We start from the raw sequence: 25,151 nt of genomic DNA on the forward strand, positions 1-25,151 counted from the left end.
TCTGGAGTTAGACAGGGATACCGAGGCTTCAGCTGGAAGCGGGTGGATGTCTGCAGACCACCACCCCACAAGTAACGAATCACCCAGAGGAAAGAAACGCCTAAGGTTTAACTTGAAAGACTGGGCAAGGCTTGGTAGTTCTCACCACAGCCCGGTGCTCTGAACCTCCAGGCACCTTCCAAAAAAAAAAGGACTTTTGCTAAGTGGCATGATGGACCTATTAGACATGATTTACATGTTAAAACATACATCTTTTCCCAAGACATGTACAGGGGTTGGAACTGGAGCCCAGAGGCAAAGGAGAAAGTTAAGGAGTAAATACACTCAAACCACTCAAGTAACAAACGCCTAATATTTATTAATAAATTAGTATACTTGAAGGCATTTTTCTGATATCAGTTCCTCACCACTAAGCCCACGCACACAAAGGCAGTCGACACCACCTCTGCGGTGGAGCCTGACAGCTGAGCGTCGGAGGGTGGGTTGAGGAGTGAGAGCGTAGTCACTAATTCATCAGACAGGAGTTCTTACAGCTGCAGCCAGTTTGAATTAAAGTGATTGGCGATGAAAACCCAGCAAGGCCAAGGACAAACTGGACCTATTGGCTATGTGTATTAAAAGAGGAAAGAAAAATCTTCCAAAGCAAGCTGTGCAAAAGCGGCCACTGGCTTGGTTGACTTCCCAAGGTGCAGCAGAGGTGTCCCTAAAGGATGAAGGTCAAGTTCTTTGGTGGCCCAGGTGTCAAGCCACCGAAGTCCTGATGACTTGAAGATTTCGTTCTCCAGCCCAGAGCACATGAGCATTAAGAGGAGTACAAGTCACCAAGCAGTGTCCGGTGTCCAGACGAAACCGTACAATCGGCAACGGATGTGTGGTCAAGTGTCAGCCGTGAATATGAGCTATACATCAAGATATGAAAAAGATAGCTGGAAGTGTAACTGCTTTACAGTAATCGACAGGATCTTAAGTCCCCTCGGTCCTTAAGAACACGTGGAAAGGATGAACAGGAAGATAAAGAGGAAAAAAACAAAAACAGAAAAAGTAGGTGCGGCTGTTGAAAGACTTGTATTTGCTTATAGAAGCCACAAGATGCCATCATGATTTTAAGAAGTCTCAGAACCCAGCATGTGGGAAAAGTCACACTGCATTTACGGTAAGTTTTTAAAGTGCACAGAACAGTTTTGAAAAGATGTAAGAAGGCAAAAACAGAGAATCTGTGGAACTTAAAAAAAACTTTAGTGATGGGCATTTTCCAACAGTTATACATCGAAAAGGCTTTATAAATTCCCTTTCAAGAAGAGAAAAAGAAAAAAGAAAAAAAAAATCCCCAAACCCCAAACTCGAGCACCGGCCATATACTCTGTTAAACACATACATACACGCACACACCAGAACACAAAAGTCAGAAACAAAATGAAACCAGCCCGCCAGAAGGTTGATTTCCAGAATGCAGTGCCCTTGTGTTCTACAATAGGTCCGGAAGATGGCTGTACACGGAGTCCAGGAGCGTCTGGCTGGCTTCTTGGCTCTTGACCCCAATGATCTCAAAGAGCCTGTCCAGTTTGTCTTCAGCCTGGGGGATCTCTTCAATCACCCTCAGCTCCTCGGGATTCAGGATGTGCAGCATGTCGTCGAAGATGGGCTGCAGGTCACAGGGGTCCAGGCGGACCTGCCGCAACACCGTGTCCTTTTTTTCTGCAGGGCACAGGGGAAAGAGAAAGCGACCGCTCAGAGGGAGTACAGTAGGAGGTGAGGAGCAGCCTGCATTCTGAGCCTGGCAGGTTCCCACCAACATGAGTGAGTGACCTTCTGGGACATTTTAAACAACACAAAACTCTTTATTTGCCTGGAGCATAAGGACAGCAAACAAGCTTTTCAGGGCTGTGGTGACCCAAGTCTGTAATCCTGGCACTTGGAACGTCAAGGCAGGAAGAGGAGTTCAAGACCATCCTCCAGCCTGAGCTACATGAAACCCTGTCTCATAAAACAAAAACACCAACAGGAAAAGATCCTCTTAACAGAAATGAGACAAAGACCTGCTGGAATGGGTTCTTTTAAAAAATTTATTCTCATTTTCAATTACGTGTATGTTTACGTGTCTTTGTGTGCAAATTTGTACACGAATGTAGGTACGATCTAACGCCAGAGGCATCAGATCCCCTAGAACTGGGATTATAGGTATTTGAAAGCCACCCAATCTGGGTTCTTCTGGGAATAGAATACAGATCCTCGGCAAAATCAGTCTGCGCTGCTCTTTACCTCTGAGTGACCTCTCTAGTCCCCTTGAATGGATTCCTAATGTGGTGATAATGTGACATTTACCAAGTCTTTAATGACTTCTAAATTCTTCTGAAATGCAGAAGGAAAGTGTTGACATGCTTGGGAATGAAAGTCCCAAGCCTGTGTACTCTGTTTCTGTCTCTTTACAATTACATTGTGATACTTAAAAAAAAACAACAAAAAAAGCTGGGCAGTGGTGGCACACGCTTTTAATCCCAGCACTTGGGAGGCAGAGGCAGGTGGATCTCTGTGAGTTTGAGGCCAGCCTGGTCTACAGAGTGACAGGACAGCCAGAGCTACACAAAGAAACCCTGTCTCGAAAGACAAAACAGAAAAATGACTTCTGACTTCCCAGATGGGTTATACTTTTTAATCCATAGACTTGGCTAGTGTGGTAAATAATTTTTGAAAACCAGCTACAGTGCATTTGATCAGATGACCCTGAGAGCACACACTGGATAGCATGCTCAGGACAGAGGTAACGGGTATGTGTGAACACTGGCTCTGGGACAGAGTTGTGAAGACTTTTTGTCCATGTTAACCAGCGGTGGCCACTGGAGGCCACTTTTATCTTGGAGGGCATCCTGAACCGGCCATGATTGGCTCATCGACCCTGGGCCTCGTGGAGGCTGGTACCTTTGGTAATAAAGGAGCCGTTCCTGCTCGGTGCCGATGAGCCGCTGGACGCCGAGTCACAGCGCAGAAGAGGCTCTGACTCGTCCACGAAGAAGCCCTTGTTTTTGTCGAGAGGGGAGGGCTCTACTGTCAGGAGGGTGGGATTCTCGAGTTTCACGTTAGGACTGGGTATGGGACTTGGGCTAAGTGGACTGGGGCTCATGGGGAGAGCCAGTTTGTCGGTTTCCAACTGTGGAAAGAAAAAAAATAATTGTATTATATATATAATATAGGAATAAAATAAAAGTAAACCCCACTCCGTTAACATTTAGTATTTTTTGGTTCTTCCATTTATAAGTGTATTTTTTATTTGTTGTTCCATTGTTAGTAAACACACACACACTTTTAGACAGTGTTGTACTACATAGACCAAGCCAGCTTTGAACTCACAAATTCACCTGCCTCTACCTCCTGAGTGCTGGGAATGAAGGTGTGCACCACCATACCATGCCCCAACTCATTCTTCAACCTTTTCAGAGCACATGTGAAGCCACGGGTGGTGGTGACAGACCAAGTTTGGGTTTGAGGATAGCCTGGACTAACAAGATTCTATCATTAAAAAACCCAAACAAACAAAAATGCACATGTGAGCAATACTAAAAATGAGGAGACCTATAAGGTGATGTCATCCCAGCTACTCTGGAGATGGCAAGTTCAGTGCCAACCTGAGGAACATGGCAAGGCACCGCTTTAAACAAAATACAAACAAAAACTGAGGGGACATATGCATGTTCTATTTTAGTGACTTGTCTTATTGATGTGATAAAATACTCTGGAGAGCAACTTGAGGGAGAAAGCGTTTATCTCAGCTCAAAGTTCAAGGCATAGTCCACCATGCCGAAGGAGTCAAGGCAGCGGCAGCTTCAGGGAGCTGGTCACGTGGCACCCAAAGTCAAGAAACAGAGAGCAAAGAAGGCAAGAACTCTAGTGCAAGCCAGGAACTTGCCTTGGGAATGGCCCTGCCTACGTTAAGATGGGTCTTAGACAGGGCATGGTGGTTCATGCCTAGTGATGTGGAAGACGAGGCAGAATGGCACTTGTAAGTTTGGGGCTAGCCTGGTGGGTTTCAGGCTGCCCTGTGTGATCATGGTCCTGTGTCCATTAAAAGGAAGGAAGGAAGGAAGGAAGGAAGAAAGGAAGGGAAGGGAAGGGAGGAAGGAGGGAGGAAGGAAGGAAGGAAGGAAGGAAGGGAAGGGAGGAAGGAAGGGAGGGAGGAAGGAGGGAGGAAGGAAGGAGGAAGGAAGGGAAGGGAGGAAGGAAGGGAGGGAGGGGAGGAAGGAAGGGAGGGAGGGAAGGGGGGAGGAAGGAAGGGAGGGAGGGAGGGAGGGGGGAGGAAAATGATGGGTCTTTTCACGTCAGTCAACACGGACATGTCCAGAGGCCCATTCCTGAGTGACTGTAGACCCTGTCAAGTTGACAACAGGAACTGCCACACTCACCAAGCTGTTACCTCAGGGGCATGGAGCTGGAAGCAGGTAAGAAAAAACTCAGTCTAAACTTAAACTCTAACAACCAGAAGGAGTCTTAGATGGTACCTAGATGTTCCCCTCCGCCAGGAGCTGAAGACAACGTAACCCCAACACCACGCCTCAGACTATGATTACGGATAAGGCCCTTAAGATGTTATGAAGAAAAGGAGGTCATGAGGGTGGGTCCTAATCCAGCACGATTGGCATCTTTCATAAAGACAGAGGACACAGGCACACAGAGGGGACCTGTGAAGCCGCCAGTCGTCAGCGAAGGTGAGAGGCCCAAAGGCTCCAAAAATAGGAGGAAAACAAGTGTCTTTGTTGGAGGCACCCCATTTGTGGTGTTCTGTCACCCCAGCCATGGCAAACTGTCACAGGCCCCTAGACCTTAGCATGACCGACACCATGATGGAAGTCCCATTCGGACATGGACCCCAGCACATAGGCTGCAATACTTGTCAAAACTAGAACAAAAACCTAATCCATCCAAGTCTGTAGTTCTGGGAAAGTCCCTACACACACTAACCTTGCCTTTTGGCTTCTGGAGTTCTGGTACTGGCTAACTGCTCTTGCCAACTGATGTGTGTCAACCCAGCTTGGCTGAAAAGCTTACTCTGAGAAAGGCTTCAGGCTGCACTTGGGTCCCAAAACCCAGCCACTGGTCAGTTGCTAAAGACTTTCCATCGGCTTGAACCTGTCTCCGAGGGGTCTTCTCTGGTAGATGCTTCACAATAAAACTAGTGCTATATCCCAAACAGGTAAAAACTTCAGCCTGGGCCGGGCAGTGATGGCGCACACCTTTAATCCCAGCACTCAGAAGGCAGAGCCAGGCGGATATCTGTGAGTTCGAAGCCAGCCTGGTCTACAGAGAGAGAGATCTAGGACATGCACCAAAACTACACATAGAAACCCTAACTCCAAAAACAAAAACAAATCCCCCCCCAAAAAGAAACAATCAAACACCAACAAAACAAAACAAAACAAACAACAACAACAAAAAAACCCACCAAACTTCAGCCTGGAAATGTGAAATCTCTTCTTTATTTTTAAATTATATGTATATATATGTGTGTGTGGTGGGGAGGGGATATGAATACTAGTGCAGGTGCCCACAGAGACCAGAAGTGGGTGTTGAATACCCCAGAGCTGGAGGAGCAGAGACCTGAAGTGGGTGTTGAATACCCCAGAGCTGGAGGAGCAGAGACCTGAAGTGGGTGTTGAATACCCCATTGTGGGTGCTGAGAACCAAAATCAGGTCTTCTGCAAGAGGAACGTGTGCTTGTAACAGCTGAGCCATCTCTCTAGTCCCTCCCTTTTCTTTGTAAAGACTTCTTTTTTTATTATGTGTCTGTGTGTATGCCATAGGTGTGCACATGCTTAGGAAGGTTATAAGAAGGCGTCAGAATCCCTGGAGATGGAGTTATAGACAGTTGCAAGCCATTCAACATAGGTACTGGGAACCAAACTGGAGGAGCAGCAAACACTCTTAACCACTGAGCCATGTCTCCAGCCTCAGTGAAGTGATTTCTGAAGGTCCAACAGGCAGGAAGGAGAACTGAAACCATACCTCAGGTACTGTGGAATATTGCTTTAACTAGGCAACGATGTGTTACACTTGTTTATGTGGAGGGATAGTACTTTAACTATGCAGCGGAGACCATGATGCCTGCTTTGCACAGTGGAGCCAGAGAATGAACAAACCAACTGGACAGTTAGGATGGAGACAGTTACGTTCCCAGCACTCCCCCTGCTCTGTGAAGAATGGTTTCAGGGAGGCAAGGAACCAGGAACCTGAACGGATACTCCAGGTTCATACATCCCTCCTGCAGTGAGGGATGACCAGGGCTTATGCCAGGAACATGCAGTGGGCATGGGGGTGGAGCTCACTTTAGGGGTGAAGAGACCAAAGCCCAGAGAGGGCACACAGTCACCCTGAGAGATCCAGTGCTCAAGTCCATTTAGCCTCTTCACTTTTAAGAAGTGCTTTAGTGCTCCATCAGGTACTTATGGCATCCCCCAGTCCACTGATTTTGTGTTTCTATTGGCTTTCCTGGTATAATGGTTATTACTGATTGTCAAGTTGACAAGCTGTAGGATCACCTAGCAGATAAGCCTCTGGGAATGCCTGTGAGGATGTTTGTAGATTGAGTTAACTGAGGTGGAAGGCCTCACCCTAAATGTAGGAACTCCTCCACTGGTTGGAAGAAAAAGGACTGAGTGTGGCTGGAGATGGCTCGGCAGGTAAGAACACTTGCTGCTCTTGCAGAGGACCCGAGTTCAGTTCCCAGCATTCACCAATGCTTAAAACCAAAGCTCCAGAGGATCCAATGCCCTCTTCTAGTCTTCACAGGCACATGTAAGGACATGCGGCATACACACACACACACACACAACATCATTAATAAATATCTTTTAAAGGAAGAAGCGAGCTGAGTGCTAGCATTCATTTCTCTGTTTCCTGACATAGAGGCAGTTTAACCACTGGAATCGAGCTCCTGACACCATGTCTGGACTGCATCCCCTTGAACTATAAATTAATAGAAATCTTCTTAAATTGCTTCTTTTTAGGTATTTGTTCACAGCAATGAGGAGAAGAAAAACAACAACAACAACAATACCCAACTAATACACCCAGAATGAGAATGGATGGCTGTCCAGGAAGCAGAAGGCCAGTCACACAAGACAGTGTTCGGAGATGACACGCACTCCCCCAAAGCTGCCGCTGACCACCCCGAGAACTCCTACCCTTCTCTTAAACCCTTCAAGTGAGATGCTGTCAGGCTCTCCAGGATCACATTGAAGACTTATGTAAGACATGAAGCAAACATGCCTGCCTCCTGTACAGCTCGTAACGACCAAGACATTTTTGGAAGTGATTGAAGATCTGCAGAGACCACCAATTCCTGCACAGCGCTGACATTCTAACAGGGTGTTTACATAATCCACCACCCACATCTTGCTGTGCTTCCAGAGCTGGTTGACATGCATCCCCAGAGGGGCCCTTCTGATCCCCAGATAAGAGTTATGCATATGCTTTGAGTTTTAATTCAACAGGCCCTGGCATCGGGTGCTGTTCCCTGAAAATGCACGCAGTCACACATTCACGCCAACATCCCCTTTGTGCCCCTCACTGACAAAGAGCACTTGTGTACATTCTGATTCTCAGGGACACTACACTGGTTGACACAGCCCATCAATATAGCACACTGTTCTTGCTTTAAAAAAGAAAGAAAGAAAAGAAAGAAAGCACTTCCCACCCACAAATGAGTGCCAACAGAGAAGTCCACCCACCCATTTCCTGCACCCATTTCAAACTTCCAATCTTTAGTTTCCCAACAACTTTGCTAGAAGTTGGAAAGTAAGCACCAGACTTCCAGCAGAATTGCACAAGGTCTTTGCTAATTGATGCTACTGTAATTAACAAGAGCCAGGTGAATATGGAGATGCCCCAGTGAATGCCTCTGCATCATCACATTGGATTCACAGACTACGTGACAAGCATCCTTCTAAAAGTCTCCTCTCTGGCTCTGGGTGGCTGGTTGCATTTGGAATCGAGCTGGAAGTTATTTGCAGTTTTCCTGTAAGTGCATAGAAAGGTCTCTCGTCCTCTTACACGATATTAACAACAGCTCCCAAAGCTGCTTTGCAACCCTGTATTAGGTATTGTGTTTCCTGGCATATCTCTAACCAAGAAACTGGATCATCAGGCTCTGTGGGATGAAACAGTTACTCTTCTAATTATGAAAGTTCATGATTTGGTGTTTTGAGTTTATGGCAACAAAGAACATCAATATTAATATGGTAATATTATTTAAAAGAGAAGGTAAGTACCTTGTCTTTTTTTTTTTTTGGTTTTTCGAGACAGGGTTTCTCTGTGTAGCTTTGCGCCTTTCCTGGAACTCACTTGGTAGCCCAGGCTGGCTTTGAACTCACAGAGATCCACCTGGCTCTGCCTCCCGAGGGCTGGGATTAAAGGCGTGCGCCGCCACCGCCGCCGCCGCCGCCGCTGCCGCCGCCACCACCACCACCACCACAACCACCACCAGGCGTCCTTTTTTTTTTTAAAAGACACAATTTCATATATCCCTGCTTCTAACTCACTATGCAGCCAAGAATGACCTTGAACGCCTGATCCTCTTGCTTCTACAGTCTGGAATATGCAGTGATGAGGAATCGAACCTAGGGGTTTGTGCATGTTAAACAAGGGCTCTGCCAACTGAGCCACATTCCCAGCCAGAGAAGGCACCAAAACAAGAAAGACAGATTTCCTCAGAAGAGTCTCGTGGTCTTGAAAAACCTATGCAAAAGCTTTGTGAAAATAATCACAAAATAGAGTAACTTCATTTATTCTCTAAGCATCTTCAGGCTCTCCAAGTTCTCTGTGGGGGGCATATTAATTTTATAATAGCAAAAACAAGGCATGTTATTTTTTAAAAGCATCCCTACTGATAAGTATATTTTCCTTCTGCTAATTTGAAGCTATTGTGGCTGTGGCAACTTGTATTTATTTATATTGGGTTGAAAAGCAGGGATGCTGGCAGAGATTCTCTACAGCTCAGCCGCTCTGTACTTCCGTGAAATGTCGTCCATGGACTCAAACACCCCCATCTGACCGAAGAGAAGAGCGCTCTGCCACTGAGAAGAAAGGACTCTGGCAAACCTTGGCCAGAAAGGAAATGTGTCCACCAGATACTTGTCGCTTCACCAGAAAAACTAGAAAACCATGGTTCCTTTTGCTTTAAAGCTGTCAGATGAGATAACAGAGAGACAACCTGAGAAAGAAGGGAGGGGGGTGAGGGACCATGCAAAGGGCAGAAGGGCCAGAGAACAGTGCTATTAAGTGCACTTCCAGAACATGGTACTTTGTTTGGCCTAAGGAGCCGTTGGTGTTCCCCCTGATTAGTCTCCACACAGGCACACTCTGTGCTTCCAGATGCTTATTAAAGCTGGTAGGGAGGGTAGATAAACAGCCACCCTTACCTTCCAGCCGAGTCAGCCCTATCACCCCACGGCTGCTGTGACTTCCTCTCAGAATATCAGCAACATGGATGACAAAGAGTCATCCACTTAGATTTGATAAACACAGCAGAGTCTGGGGCCTGAGCATCTCTGGACTCTGAGGACAGTGACAGTGCATCTAAGTTATGGGGACCATCTTCTTGTCCTGTCAACTCGCCCAGTTCCAAGCTGAAGGGGGCCACTCTGTGTCCTCAACTCAACTGGAAACCTCCACCACTATGGTGAAGGTGGAAAAAAAAAAATCCCTCCCCTGGCCAGCCTTCCCAGGGAAGGCCAACTCAGAGGGTGAAGTGTTCCTCATCTTCTGGGGATGGTGAACTGCAGACAAAGGAAAACCCTTTTACAGCGTACTGGTGATCAGAGTGGTTCCGAAATCAAGGGAGGTCTGGAGCTGTCTAATTTTCTTCCCACAACCAGGCAGCAGCACTGGACATCTCTGCAGGAAGGAATAGGTGGTGCCTGTCCTGACCCCCAAACGCTCAGGAGATTAAGTAAAATTAAAAAGACTCAAAAGTCTCAGAAGATCCCCCAAGGGGAAAAGGAGACATCCCATTCACCAGCTGTGTGGTCTTAGAAAAACCACTTCCCCATCAACCTGACATCTTTATTTATTTATAAACTAAAAAGTGTAGGATAGGTCACCTCTAAGATGCTTCCACCTAAACTGTCTCACATGCTGCTTGTTTTATTATTGCCATTTCATTCTCTTAACCCTCACCACCCCCCCACCCCCCCCCCCCCCGCCACGACCAAGTCCCATTCTCCTTGCCAAGTTATCCCCAATTATTTCACTTGACTCAGGTTTACCAGTTATTGTCAGTTCCTACCCAATTACGATTTCCCTCGGTTGCACAATCTGTACTCACAAAACGAACTAACGACTTGGATTCATCAGTGATCCCCCGAAATGAAGCATTAATTATGCAGCCTGGATGCTCCTTGTCAGCCTGTTAAAATTGTTCAACTTAACTCCTTAGCCCCTGGCATTTCCCACATGGATATCACCATGCGCTCTTCTCTGTGACATAGCCACTGGCCACAGATGCCTGGTGGCTTCTTAAGGAAGTCGGATACACAGCTACCCTTCCTGCCTGATGCTCTCCCCATATCTCAAGTAACACCACAAAGGAAGAGAGTTCTCAACTTGCTTGTGAAAATATCATTTTAGTAATGGTTCCAAGAGCACCCTTTGCGAATCCCAACTGAAACTAATTGCTATTCCATGAGTTGAATAGCTTGTCACCCAGATCTTGTAAAAAACGCTGGAAAGCTGGCTCTCACAAAATGCCAAGATGAATCCATATAACCCGTCTGGAATCCATGCTGAGGGACAAAAGCCCACAGCGCTTAGAGAAGCTGAGCTCCGTACACTCATCACTAACAGTACAGGCGTACAAGAAGATGCCCTGGCCTCTGGGCGGAGGAAGGGGTGATCAGAAGAGGCTGCCAGGGCACGGAACTCAAGAGTGGTCTTACCCTCCGGCTGGACAGCTGTCCTAGGATAGAAGGATGGATGAGACATTCTGTAAACACCACATACTTTGATTGAGACCGATAATTTGTTTTCTATTTGAAAATATTTCAGATCCTGGCAGACCAGTGATGGACCAGTTAAGAAAAACAAACAAACTGAATTTCCACTAAAGGTTTATCTCAAAGGAATTATGGTCACAAATAAGTAAAAAATGACAATTATGTGGGGAGTGTGATGTTATCTCAAGCTTGTATTCCCCTGCCGACCAGCTGCTCACTAATGAAGATGAAATTAGATTTTCGACCATCTGCAGGTCCGTGTAGGAGTCCAGCCTGAGCCCTCTCTTCCTTGCCAGGTCAGGATTTTGTAATATCTGACTCCATCGAATCCACTGGTTCTTATGCTAGAGAACAAGAACTCAGACAAAAAAGCAGTAAAGAAGTTAAACGCAGGGCTGGAGAGATGTCAGTGGTTAAGAGCACTGGTTACTCTTTCGAAGGACCTGAGTTCGATTCCCAGGAACGGCATGGTGATTCACAACCTTCTGTAACTCCAGTCGTAGACGACTCAATACTTTCTTCTGACCCCCACAGGCACCAGGCATGCATGTAGTGCACATACTCAAATGCAAGCAAAACATGCCTACACACTAAATAAAATAAAATTTAAAAAGGAATTTCAATCTGTGTGCTCCCAGGATTTCAGGTAAGGGGAAAGGGAGCTAGCAACCAGATCATAATTTTTTTAACCTGAATCTATTCCATTCCTAAGTTCACAGACTAAACGATGGCTGCCATAATGACTTCTTAACAATCATTGGTGGAAAAAAAGGCCATGCATTGAGAGAGAGCAAGGAAGGGTAGATGGGAAGGTTTGAGGGAGGAAAGGGAAGGGGAAACAATGCAATTATATTAAAATCTCAAAAGAAATAGAAAAACCACATTGATTACAATTTGATTAAAAGGGGGTAGGTTCCCTTTAAATTTTAAATGAGAGGAGACAATAATTAAAAAAAAAAACAACTTTTATTATTACTTATTTGTGTGTGTGTGTGTGTGTGTGTGTGTGTGTGTGTGTGTGTGTGTGTTCAGAGGGTTGTCAGATCCCCTGGGGCTAGAGTTACAAACAGTTGTGAGCTGGCTGCTGTTGGCCCTGGGACTCAAACTCAGGGACTCTGCAAAAACAACAAGTTCTCTGAACTACTGAACCACCTTTCCAACCCTGACAATGACTTCTAAATGCATACGTTTGAAGTGTGAATTCTTGCTGGACCCAACTCAGAAATAAACTAAATTTACTGTGCATTTTTTTTTTCATACAAAAAATATGCAGATGGAACTGGCATGATGCTGATTCCCAAGGCTTTCAGGAAAAATTCGTCAGTTATTTGATACTTGGAGTTACAGAAATGGGAACATGGATTGGAAATAGCCACATAATACAGAGATAAAGCAAGTATGTTGAAATGGAAAGAATGGTTGACAAGCCTCTTATCTTTCCTTCTTTTTCCTCTCCCGCTCAGCCCAGACCTTCGGAGACATATGAGGAGGTATACTTATTGCAGAAGGAAGGAACCGTGCTAACACTTCTACTTGAAATCACCAATGAGCAGGACGACAGCACAGGCCCTCAACTGTCTATCTCTCCCTGGGGTCACTGAAGGTCATGAGATGGAAAACAGGAACACAAGCCATCCAGGATGGGCCTTCCTGGGAAAGCCACAGATGAACATGGATGTCTAAACGGAATCTGGGAACCAATGCAAGCCTAGAGCATCAATTTACCCACATGGAGAGAAACTCAATGTTAACCTGGCTAGCCAACGCCTGAAGCTCCTGGGAAATTATCTGAAGAGACAACTCCACCCACCCTGGTTAGTTGAGGCCCAGGACAATCGGTCAAGATTTTGTTTACAACTGAAGTCTTTCTGAAGACTGTACATAAATAAGTTAGCCAGGAGTTAATTGGCCATGGTAGATGGCTTCTTAAAACCAGGTAGTTAGTGTAATGTTGCACCTCTATGGCATCCATGAATTCTCACCATTCACAAAAGTTAGCTACAAAAAGGAACCCCAAAGATTACATTTAACTCAAAGTGTAATTGGTCAATCTTTGCCCCAAGCAAAAGAACTCTTCCTTTCCGGGGTGCTCAGTGGGGTTGCTGCAGGAAGCCACAAGACAAGCTTCAAATGCTGCCAAAGCTGGTAAGAACCAGCTGGCTCCAGAGGGAAGGCCCCGCCCAGCTGCTGGGGCGGGTGTCTGTGAGCTGTCCCGGCTGCTGACAGCAACAGCATGCTGTTTCAGCCTTGAGCAGACTCCTGGCTAGCTTTCTCATGAATAAAGGAAGTGAGGAAGAAAGTAAACGGGCTTTCTTGGTTCTGAGTGGAAACCCACTCAAGTCTTAGAATATTATTGCTAAGCTCAGCACCATCAGGATACTGCGAGGTCACATTGTTAGAAACCAGGGGTTCCCCTCAGTGCAGTCTAGACAGTTCTAACCATGAAAACACACTGCACAGACTTTCTAAAACCTAGCCTGAGGACCTGAAGAACAGAAAGCCATTTCACAGGAAATAACGCCTTGAAGAAAAAAGACTCAAGTTTGTCTTTGTTAGTAGGTTTTTACTTTATTTTTGTTTTGTTTCTTTGAGACAGGGTCTCTCAACACAGCTCTGGCTATCCTAGAACTCCCTCTGTAGACCAGGCTGGCCTTGAACTCACAGAGATCTGCCTGCCTCTGCCTCCTGAGTGCTGGGATTAAAGGTGTGCTCCACCACGTCTGGTCCAAGTAAGGTTTTGGGTTTGTCTGGTTGGTTTTAGATTTTTACTTATTTCATTGTTTAAAATGTATTACTACTATATTGATTGATTGATTGATTGATTGATTGATTATAGGGTATGTGTGTGTACCACACACACATCCAACAGCAATCATGTGGGGGTCAGAGGACAGTTATGTGGAGTTGGATTTCTTCCTCCATATGCAGGGATGGAACTCAAGTAGCCATGTTGGGCAGCAGGTGCCTTTACTCACTGAGCCACTTCAGAGGCCCTCCATTAGGTTTTTTGAGCTCAACAGATTAGTATTGCTTAATAAATTCATAGAGTTTGTGCTATTATAACCTCAACACACATGGTTTCAATCAAACCCCTCTGAGACTTCAAGGTGCCGACTGCTCAGCCCCTGTCCCCATAGAGGTTAACCAGTGTATTACAATTTCTTGCACACTGTTCCTTGAGTCTATATGTACACAGTGCTAAGAAGCAGGAGCAAACAATCTCAACCTGCACATTCTTGAGGTTAGCAGCCAGAGCTGACTCACTCCTGGGATAAGTATGTAGATGTCCACAGCAGATCTCACCTGTTCTGATGTTCATGTGGCTTCAACTCGTGCTATAGCAAACATCACTGGCAGGGCACATTCTAGGATCTGCATCTCTCTGAATTTAAGTATGTAGAAGGGAAGCATTCCTGAAGCCACAGGAATGCATAATGCCGTGCCCTTTCCTCTCTGTCAGTCTGAAGCTAAGCGTCTGCATACATTCCAAGTCCTCAGTTTCCTTTCTAATACCAACTGACTTTTCTTACTTTGTGCAAATTATTTTTTTGAGGAAATTAATCTTGTGCAGATCAGAACATCATACACTGTACACCAATTCAAAAGATTACATACAGGTTCTTTGCAAGGATCTGGCAGTACTCACTGAAGTGTATGCCAAGTGACCCATGATTCTACTTTTAGGAAGGCTTTGTGTACATCTTCTGTGTTCTCTGCCATTTTCAGGAGCACCTCACTTATAGATGGGATTAAAAATACACCAAAATAGACCCCCTCCACTTTTGGCAATGAATTATTTTAATGATGGATGATACTGCCCTTTCTAACTCACTCCTGGAGGTAAATGGAAAATGCTTCCCTAGGGACAATTTTTACGGGAAAATCAAAACCATGTTGTCTATCCTTCAAGGAAAATGTTGAAATTAGTGGCTATATAAGAAAGCCTACTTCAGACAGGATGTGATTTCCTCATGAGCTAGTGACATGAGGTTGTAATAGACTAGGGGGCAGTCTCAAAATGCAGGATGGAGAAGCCTGGCCAAACTGGAAGCCGTCAGTTTACCTCCGCATGTGTTTAGGCTTCAAAAAAACAAAATAAAATAAAGTAAAATAGAGTGTGTTCTCAAGTCTCGGTAATTGGTGGTGAAAATAAGCTTTTGTATTTTTTTCTATAATATAAATTCTGTTTTCCTCCCTGTGAGCTTTTGGAGAAAGTCAGTACGAGAATGGATTAAAAGGATGGAAAATGTCATCAATAATAGTCTTATCCTTTTGGGGATATTGAGTCACTATCTTGGGGGGAGGAGAGATTTTTTTTTAAAAAATATACTTCAATCTTTTCATAGCAGTTTCAAAGAACAGAGTCTAAAAATTTGTCCCACATACCTGTCCTTCTTACAAACATTATAACACTGGGGATAATAATAAAAAGTATGTGCCTGTGGGTACACTTGAGTGTTAGGCATAGGGTGTATTAAGACTCCATTTCTGTGCTGAAGGGCTAGCTCAGTCAGTAAAATGTAAACATGAAAACTTGGGATTGCACCCCCAGAAGTCACATAAGAAAAGCCACATGTGTAGTAAGAGTTTCCTGTGTCGCGCCCAGCTCCCGCGGCCCCCCAGGTCCCGAATAAACACACACACAGGCTTGTATTATTTTTAAACTATGGCCATGGCAGGCTTCTTGTTAGCTAGCTCTTATATCTTAAATTAACCCATTTCTATAAATCTATACTTTGCCATGTGGCATATGGCTTATCAGTATCTTTACATCTTGCTTCTCGTGGCAGCAGCCAGCAGCATCTCCTCTGCTCTCTGCCTTTTTTTTCTCTCTCTAGTTAGAATGTCCCACCTAACCTTATTTTGCCTCACCATTGTCCAAACAGCCTTATTTATCAACCAATCAGAGGAACACATTCACAGCATGCAGAACGACATCACCCATCATTTTCCTTTTTCTTTCTATTCAGGACTGTATCTCTCAACTACAACTGGTGGTGTTTTTATTTTGTTTTCAGGGGCACACACTGGTGCACCTTACAGTCAACCCAGGAGCCAAGGAAAAACAGTAACAGTTAGGAACTATGACGTGTATACTGCTCACTGAGCAGGGACGTGAAAAGTTCTGAATGTGATGGACAGACACTCTAAGGCTGCTCTGCTCCACCCCATCCCCCACCTGGTTTCACAGTTAGGAATTCCCTGTTCCAAAAGGAAGTAGAAGAGCCACTATGATCCATGTCAAACGCAGGACTGGGTGCATACCCTTCCAGTTTAAGCGAGCTTTACAAAGCTGTTCCGAAGAAACTGAGGCGTGGGAACAGAACTGGGCTTTCCCAAGGTTACAAAGGGAGTGGAGGAAACAAAATTCAACTCTAACCAAGAGGAAGCCCAAGTCTTGGATTTATCCATTCCCATTACTTGTTATGCAAACTTTGAAGCCCTGCATTTGATGTGGAGGGGGCACTAGAATTTCACTCTTGTTCCTTTCTTAGTACAGACCAGTACAAAGTTTCTCTAAAGCTTGCTATCGAGCCAAGTAAAATGAGATGCAAGAAAACCCATGTTGTTTGCAAGGATGAAGGGTTGAGACATCCTGACTGCACACAGGCAGATGTGGCTACCTGCTGGAAGCAAAAGAAGTCTCAGGGAAGAGGAGCAAAGCACAGTTTTGAGTGAAACCATGACCTTGTCCTCTAAAATGCACAAGCAAGCATGGGCTTCAGTTTCCTAGCCATCTTTGGACAGAGAACCGCCCCTGATGCTGTAAACTGAAACACACATTTCCAGTTTAACATCTGCTCATGCTAGTGAATTGTAATTACCAGTCCTTGCCCATTGGCTGTCATCCTGGAGAGGGAGTGCTCTGAGAGGCAGGGGGGGGGGGGGGGGGGGGGGGGGGGGGGCACCGCTCTTTTTATTTCGAGGGCAGGCAGCGCTGGTGTGAATAACTGTATGAAACTTCAGAGAGCGGGTTCGGTTCTTGTTTTGTTTGTCGATTTGTTTGTTTGCCTGACAGGTTCTTTCTGTGAATCCTGGCTGAACTGGGGAGCCCAGGCTGACCTCAAACGCTTGGTGACCCTCCTGTTTCAGTCTCTTGTGCTGGGATGACAGATGTGAGCCACCATGTTCAGCCGAGACTTTGAGATATGATGATAAGTCAATCAGCTCGACATGCCATTGAAAGTCTGAAGTCTAATCACTGACATGGCTCCTTTGAGCTACATAGCCAGCAACACGAAACATACCTGAGTCCACACCTGAGCCTGCATGTGTCAGCAATCCCTGTGCGCTGACCTCCTCTCTCTACCCTGGAAACTCCCCAGAGCCCACAGTCACGCCCTATGATTAAGTAACGTCCTTAAATGACCCTCAGGGCCGTAGTGACACAGCAAAGAGCAGAGACGACATCCATACAAGTCTGGCTAACAACTTGGGTCTTCTCAGGTCCTCAAGTATGAGGACAATAAGTTCTATTTTCTAGAAAACTAACAATAATGTCAGCATAAAAACAAACAAACAAAAAAATCAGCCTCATTCGAATCTCTAAAAAGCCAACTGAAATGTACAGCTGGTATTTGCCTCAACTCATGCTCACTGCATTTCTGAAAATAGCTAGTCCCCATAGATAAGGACAGCTGCATCCTGCAGCTTGGCAGCAAAAGTCAGGAGTTGTGGTCCCCTCAGCAGCCAGAGCAGCAGTGTCCACACCAAAGGGAAGCCCCGTCTTCCCCTGGCACTTGGGATTCTCCCAGCTGCTAGAGCAACGCCACCCAGTGCCTAACACAAAGGCTACTACTATATAAGACAGAGGGAGGGGAGGGCTGGAGGGGGCTTGGGAGGAAGAGGGAGACATAAGCTTGGCCAAGCACTCACTCTGATCCCAAAAAGGTTAGTTCTTCTATGTGGTTCTACCAAGGCCAAACATTCCCTAAGGACAAGGAATCATTCAAGTAAGAAACAACAAAATCAGCTGAGTTCTGTGGCTGTTGAATCAGTGTAGCCTCACCTACCTGACGTCACTGGGCAAAGAGGGCGAGAGGAAGGCACCCAGGCTCAACGGCCCTGAACAACACCACTCGCAGCAAGCAGCTGAAGCCATACTGCTTCTCTCCCCCACCCTCTCCCTCCCTCCCCCTCCCTCCCCCTCCCTCCCTCACTTGTCTCCATCCTCCTCCCCCCTCCTGGCCTCTTTCTACAGAGTCGTGCTGTGTTAGCCAAGGTTACCCACAAGTTTGCAGCCCTCCTGCATCAACTTCTTAAGAGTCACAGGATGAAGCTGGGCAGTGGTGGCAAGGCAGAGCCAAGCGGATCTCTGTGAGTTCGAGGCCAACCTGGTCTACAGAGCCAGATCCAGGACGGGCTCCAAAACTAAACAGAGAAACCTTGTCTTGAAAAACAAAACCAAACAAACAATAGAACCACAGGATGTTTTATTAAACTTAACGTTTTATTATTTTTATGTGTACGGATGTGTTCTTTCATTATGTATGTATGTGTGTGTGTGGTGCCCACAGAAGCCAAGAGGCATTAGACCCTATAAAACAGGAGTTAAAGACAGTATAAGCCTCCATGAGGGTGCTAGGAACTGAGGCTGGACCTCTGCAAAAGCAGCAGGGGCTGTTAAATGCTGAGACATCTCTCCAGCCCCTTCATTTTTAAAAATTATTATTGTCTAAACAACAACAACAACAAAACACTGGGCAGTGGTGGCACCCACCTTTAATCCCAGCACTTGGGAGGCAGAGGCAGGCGGATCTCTGTGAGTTCAAGGACAGCCTGGTCTACACAGAAAAACCCTGTCTGGGAAAATAAAATAAAACAAAACACTGCTCTTGCTGTTTTGAGACAGGATCTCTCTCTATAACACTAACTGTCCTGGGACTCATTGTGTAGACCAGGCTGGCCTCAAACTCAGAGATCTGCCTGCCTCTGCTTCCTAAGTTCTAGGATAGGCAGAGTTACACGGCAAGACCCAGTTTAAAAAAAAATCAAAATGAAATCATAAAAAGTTGTTGGCAGACAAGTCAGATTGTTCCAGAACTTGGCCACTAAGCAGTGCTCTCACACCTGGCTTTATACATCCCAGAGCTTGACAAATCAGTACCTCAGTCAATTCTGGTAAACATTGTTTAAGGTGTGAAGAGTATGGCCTTGAATTCTCATGCAAATGTACAGACTTCACCAGGGCTTCCTAAGGAGAAAAGGAGTTCCTTCTTAGCCCCCATATCCCACTGAAGGAAGGGAAAGAGATTATAAGAAAGAAAACAGAAAACAAACACTGCACTCACTAAGACTATCTGCATTCCCAAGGGTCCACAAATAAAAGTAGGGGGAAAGAAGAAAAAGAAAGTTAAAAAGAAAACCTAGAAATTCAGCTAACGAAAGTCATTTCTCTTCTCTTGAAAACCAGCAAGGGGAAAGTGTTATCTCCACACACACCTTTGTTTCCTTGCAAGGGAAAACATTCCAACCAGTCTAGGAGCACTCTCTCAGGCAGGAAGGAATAAATATTTACAGTTAGCTGGATTTTCTAGTTCTTGGCCGCGGAACCCAGGCAACTCCGCCTTGACAGACCATCCACTTCCAGCAGCCTCAAAACCTGGTGAGCCTCCCTGCCCAAAACTATGTGACCCCAGCCTTCAGGATTTAAAAGATCCATTATGTGTGTGAATTGGAGCTGGTTAGGAACAAGTCGGGAAGTCATTACATCTAAAAAGAAATAAACATACTCGGACTGCTTTCTGGCGGCCACACCACATTCATCCCCCAACACAACCCAAAAGCATCATGTTTTATCACAAAGAAACTGAGACAGAGGAGCACGGTGGTGTACCCAGGGTCCTCAAACTGATCATACCAAGGCATTTAGCCTGCCATTCGTCTCCACGCTTCTGTTCTGACTGGAATCTTAACGGCTGTTTCCAAGAACAGCGAGTACATTTGCCCTCCAACCTCCTGGACTCAGTCTCTTTGATTACACAGGTCTCTGTGAGTTACTGCTGGTCAACTGCAAGCTCCCTTGACAGTCTTATCTGTGGAGTCCAAAGTGCCTGGCATCATACTGTGCTCATGAATTCTTACATAATAGAGACTGAAAGATAAAATCCACGTCATCTCCTTGCTGCTCCAGGAGGAGAAACATAAACCCAAGCATTAAAGGTACCAAAAGAAAGGAATTGGGACGCCAAACTTCTGATGCCTAGCTATCCCTCAAAACTATAGTGAAATAATATTCTTCTAGTTATTTATTGGGTAGGGCATATCCCAGACAATGAGTTTTCATGGGATGCCAACAAACAAGAAGTGTTGTTTAGACAAAGAAGAAAGATCCAGGGTTGGGGATTTAGCTCAGTGGTAGAGCACTTGCCTAGAAAGCGCAAGGCCCTGGGTTTGGTCCTCAACTAAAAAAAGAAAAAAAAGAAAAGAAAAGATCCCGGAAGACGCGGAGACCGGAGGAAGGCAATAGAGAAGGGCCCGGGAACTCAACACAAACCCGGACTGTGGAAGAGCACACTCACCATGTTTTGCAGGGCAGTGAGTGTAGAGCATGAAAATTCTTTTTATTTTATGGTTATTACTTTTTCTCTTAAGATAGACTATCCCAGGCTGACCTCAAACTCTCTCTGTGACCGATGGTGGTCCTGAACTCCTGCTTCCAGCACGGGAGTTCTGTGATTATGGATATGGGCCATTACATCTGGTTTATGAAGTGCTGGGGGTGGACCCCAGGCCTGGCCAATACTAGGTAATCACTCTACCCACTGAGCTACATCCCCAGCCCCTAAAATCTTGACAATGAAAGTAAACGTAAATAAGATTAAAGTTTCCTGAAAATGGTGAAGAGCACACATTTGTAATGCACTTTGTAGCTTAAGCATGGTTGCTTCAGTCCTTATGGTATTCATTAAAAAATAAGGTAAATCTAAAATTGCAGCACTTGGGAGGCAGATCTCTGAGTTCAAGGTCAACCTGGTCTACAAAGCTAGTTTTAGGACAGCCAGGGATACTCAGAGAAACCTTGTCTCAAACACACACACACACACACACACACACACACACACACACACACACACACACTTCTTGAAAGAATTTAAATAGATGTGTAAAAAACCTATTCACTTCTAGCTATTACCCCACTACTTAGCTCTCAAATGCACATGGCTGGAAGAAAAGCTCCAATTCTGGAGGATCTGGGTTCAGTTTAGAGACTGATCCTAGAAGGAAAGGCCTGCGAAATGCACTTCACATCTCAAATGAAGAAAGAGCCAGCCTCGGGATGGAATTAATAATGGCTGCCATGGTTAATGTCAAACCAGCTGTTCTGGACAGAGTAACTAAAAGCCACACAGATGCCAACCTTTGAAAGGCAGTGTAATGCAAGTGTTCTCGGCCTCACGAACAGGAAGAAGCATTAACCATTTAAAATGAGTCATTTTTACACATTAAGAGTCCATTAACTCCTGGGGCAAAGTCCTGAATCACCAATAGTACCACAATACACCGGGAAGGCAATTCCACCAGAAAAAGTGAAGAGTGAGTCTTAATTATGCCCCCTGCTTTCCAGGTCTCTAGCTGGACTTGACAAATCTCAGAGAGAAGCTATGGATGGCGGACTGTTCCATACTGTGCAGTTGTTAAGGACTGGCAGTCAAGAATCAGGCTCATTAGCTCCTAAAATTAGTTAAGAACCAGACCCAGAATGGTGCAATGCAATGATGTGCATTATTGCAACATGCAATAAGAAGCTTAGCATTGTCCTCTCAGCATGCGTCATCATGCCCAGGCTACAGAAAAATCAAGCTGGGAGCTATAGAATGCTTGCACACCATGGCCTCTCAAAATACAAATTAAAAAAGTAGGTTTGGTTAGGATTTTTTTTTTTTTTTTTTTTTTTTTTTTAGTATAGTGGAGATGAGAGATAGGAAAGAGGTGTGTATAAGGTTATCATCTAGGAAGAGATACTTTGTGTTTTATCTCATTCTTGTAAATTGCGTATGCTTTTTAGGTTATCAGTCATTCCACTGGATACCCAGTCACACTTTTTGTTTTATATATTTGTCTAGTTAGTTTTTTTTGAGACAGTCTCACTATGTAGCCCTAGCTGTTCCGAATCTCACTATATAGACCAAGCTAGCCTCAAGATCCACCTGCCTCTGCCTCCCGAGTGCTGGGATGGAGTAAAGGCATGAGCCACCACCACCTGGCCACAGTTACCTCTTATCTTTAGGGATCATCACAGATTTGGGATAACCAAATCCTAATGCGGTTTAACTTGCATTATCTTTCTCCTAGGTGTTGTCGAGGAGATATGGCAATTTGTTCCCAAATGTCTGAACCCGTCTTCAGTCTCTCATTGTCTGACCAGTTCTTTCTCTTAAAGCCAACATTCATGAAAGCATGACACACCACCTCTGGATTCCCTCTATTTCAACTGCAAGTATCTTATTTAAGTGGAGGATAAATATTTCTCTTGCCTTTCCAAACCCAACTATTTAAAGGCCTAGCTATGACTGTGTACCAGGCTTCTCAAAAATTTCTCTTAAAATTTACAACACAAAGGTTCCAGAGGCGACTCAGTGGTTAATAGCACTGACCTCTCTTGTAGAGAACCTGTGTTTGACTCCTAGCAACCATCTGGAGGCTTACAACCATCTTTGACTCCAGTTCCTGGGGCTCCTACACTGTCTTCTGGCCTCTGAGGGCAACAGGCACACACAAGGTGCACACACATACGTGCAGATAAAATACACATGAAAAAACTCCTGCAGCACATTGGTGTGTGCCTATTAATGTTTATAACTGGCTTCTCAGTAAACATTTTTCTGAAACTGCACGTTTCAAAGAGGTTAAAAATATACCAAGAACGACGAAAACCACCCTTCAAAGTCGGCCAACAACTACACATTCATATCCTAATATCACTATTAAAAATAAAACTCACCTGATCAATGTTTACATTACTAATGAAGGGGTATTACACTGTTAATGTAAAAAGATAAAAGATACATAACCTTGAGTCCCTTGTGCAAAATTTGGTACAGAATGGTCATGAGCTGAGTTAAAGTGGTGAATTAATCTTTACTCAGCTCTTATAAATAATAAATTGGAACCCTAGAAGGCATAACACATGCAGAATGGCCTTTAACCTCAAGTGGGTTTTATCAAGTCTTAATGGCAGAATACATCCCCAAATTTTAATCCAAGTCTATTTGAAATACGATCCAATACTGAATCTTCTACTTAATTCATGTTTTTCGGGAACTATTGAGCAAGGAATGGCTGAGTGAAATTAGTTACATGATGATAGTAATTACCATGCTAGGACAACAGCACTAACTCAGGCATCTCATATTCCATAGTTATACTGTTGTTATTAATGCCAACAAAAAAGGCTTGCAAATATGATCAGTATCAGAAAAACTGGATGTAACTTGTCTTTGATTATTCATCTAACAAGGGTCAGAGCCAGGATTTGGATCCAGCGTTTGGCTCCAAAATTAGTGCATCAATAACATACGCTCCTTGGATGTTCTCAGTTCCCATGTGATGAAGGCAGCTGAACAACCAATGAGAGGCAGTTCTGTTACCAATTGCTATTGTTTTTCAACAAGCAAGGAGGGCCTCCCTAATTAAGCCAGAAAACTCACACACGAGCGGGCACACACCCTCTGGAAGAGGAAGGGTTCCTTCCCTGTTTGGTTTTGTTCAAAACATTCAATGAAAAATGAGGTTTTAAGTTGATTTTAACAAACAATGGTTCTGGCTGCATATGGTGATCCTAGAACTTACTTCCAAAGACAAGGATTCTCAATTCCTCACACTGCAGACACTTGGAAAGCTAAAAAAGGTGATTCACAATAACCCACCCCCCCATAGTCTGTTTGATAGGCGTGCAGTGGAGTTCCAAGCATCAAACAATGGCAGAAATCACAAGATGATTGTAAACCGCCATTGAGGACTTTTGCCCTAAAAAGTACAGGTACGCTTGAGTGTGTCTGTGTGTAAACACTTGCATGCAGCACAACTACCCAAACCCCTAAGATCTGTTGTTTTTCTTTGCAAACATACCTGACCAAATGTGAAGTTCAAAGACAAACAGATTAGTAGCAAAGCAAACAAACATGGAGGGCTCTATTACCTGCGTAGTATCTTCCATCAGCCCACGAATCTTCTCCACTACGTCATTGCGTCGGTGTTGGCGCAGGGCACTGATTAGCTGGGCGAGGCTGGCCTCGGGGCCACGGATGGTCCAGTGCTGCAGGGCTGCGTAAGCCCGTTCATGGTCAGCGGTGTACCCATTGGAGAAAGCAGCCACCTCCCTCTCACTGGCATTGCAAAGAAACTGATAGATGTCCTTCCACTGGCTTCCCACCTGGGCCGCTACGAGCTTCAGGATGTCAATACCTATGCCAGGGACAAAAGAAAATAAAAGTAAACTCAAGCACGTTTTAGAAAGAAGCTTTCCTGGTTGTGTTGTGTCAGATAAACGAATCATCTTCTGTAAGTACTTGGTATACCCAGCCCACCATGGGCACAGCATGACACCATTATAAACTTTACTTTGTGAAGGAGAGCTAGGGATCAGTGGTAGAGCCCTGAGTTAGTATGCAGGAAGTGCTGTATTAGATTCTTAGCAATATGCGTGTGCGTGTGCGTATGCGTGTGTGTGTGTGTGTGTGTGTGTGTGTGTGTGTGTGAGAGAGAGAGAGACAGACAGACAGACAGTCAGACAGACAGAGAATAAACAAACAAACAAACAAACAAATAAATAAATAAAAACAGCCTTTTTAACACCAGGTTAGCTTCCTGGCTTCCTGAATGCACATCAAAAGAGCTGGTCCTAGAGGCACAACAAATCTTCCCCCAAGAGCTGCTTTTGAAAGCCAAACCAATCAAGACAACCAATGACCCCTTTGTTACTACTAAATAGAATTGCAATAAAAGAAATCAGACTCCCCCTCATCCCCACACACACAAAGTGATGACTTCATGAAATTCAGAAAAATAGAAACCACAAATGAAGACTTTAGTGGACTTCACACAGCCTTGGACTAAACAATATGCAGGTTCTAGGACCAGTGTCTTTTACATCAACTGACCACATACCCCATTGCTCCAGCCCAAGGAAGCCACTGTTTAAGAACCTCTAATGTGGCTGAGAGCTGGTCCAGC

General features: G+C 44.9%; 1 protein-coding gene across 1 annotated transcript in view; it reads right to left on the reverse strand.

Annotated features, from left to right (window-relative positions):
• Positions 1-333: 333 nt before the first annotated feature.
• Positions 334-25,151, reverse strand: part of Tnfrsf21 (TNF receptor superfamily member 21) — a 72,264-nt gene continuing 47,446 nt past the window's right edge. The window contains exons 4-6 of the mRNA XM_036168141.1: positions 24,118-24,383; positions 2,917-3,145; positions 334-1,695 (exon numbers count right to left, since the gene is read on the reverse strand). Coding sequence (XP_036024034.1) covers positions 1,466-1,695; positions 2,917-3,145; positions 24,118-24,383 — 725 coding nt within the window. The 3' untranslated portion in view covers positions 334-1,465. The remainder of the gene's footprint in view (positions 1,696-2,916; positions 3,146-24,117; positions 24,384-25,151) is intronic.

Source organism: Onychomys torridus, chromosome 18 (genome assembly GCF_903995425.1).
Source record: "Onychomys torridus chromosome 18, mOncTor1.1, whole genome shotgun sequence".
Classification (NCBI taxonomy): Eukaryota; Metazoa; Chordata; class Mammalia; order Rodentia; family Cricetidae; genus Onychomys; species Onychomys torridus.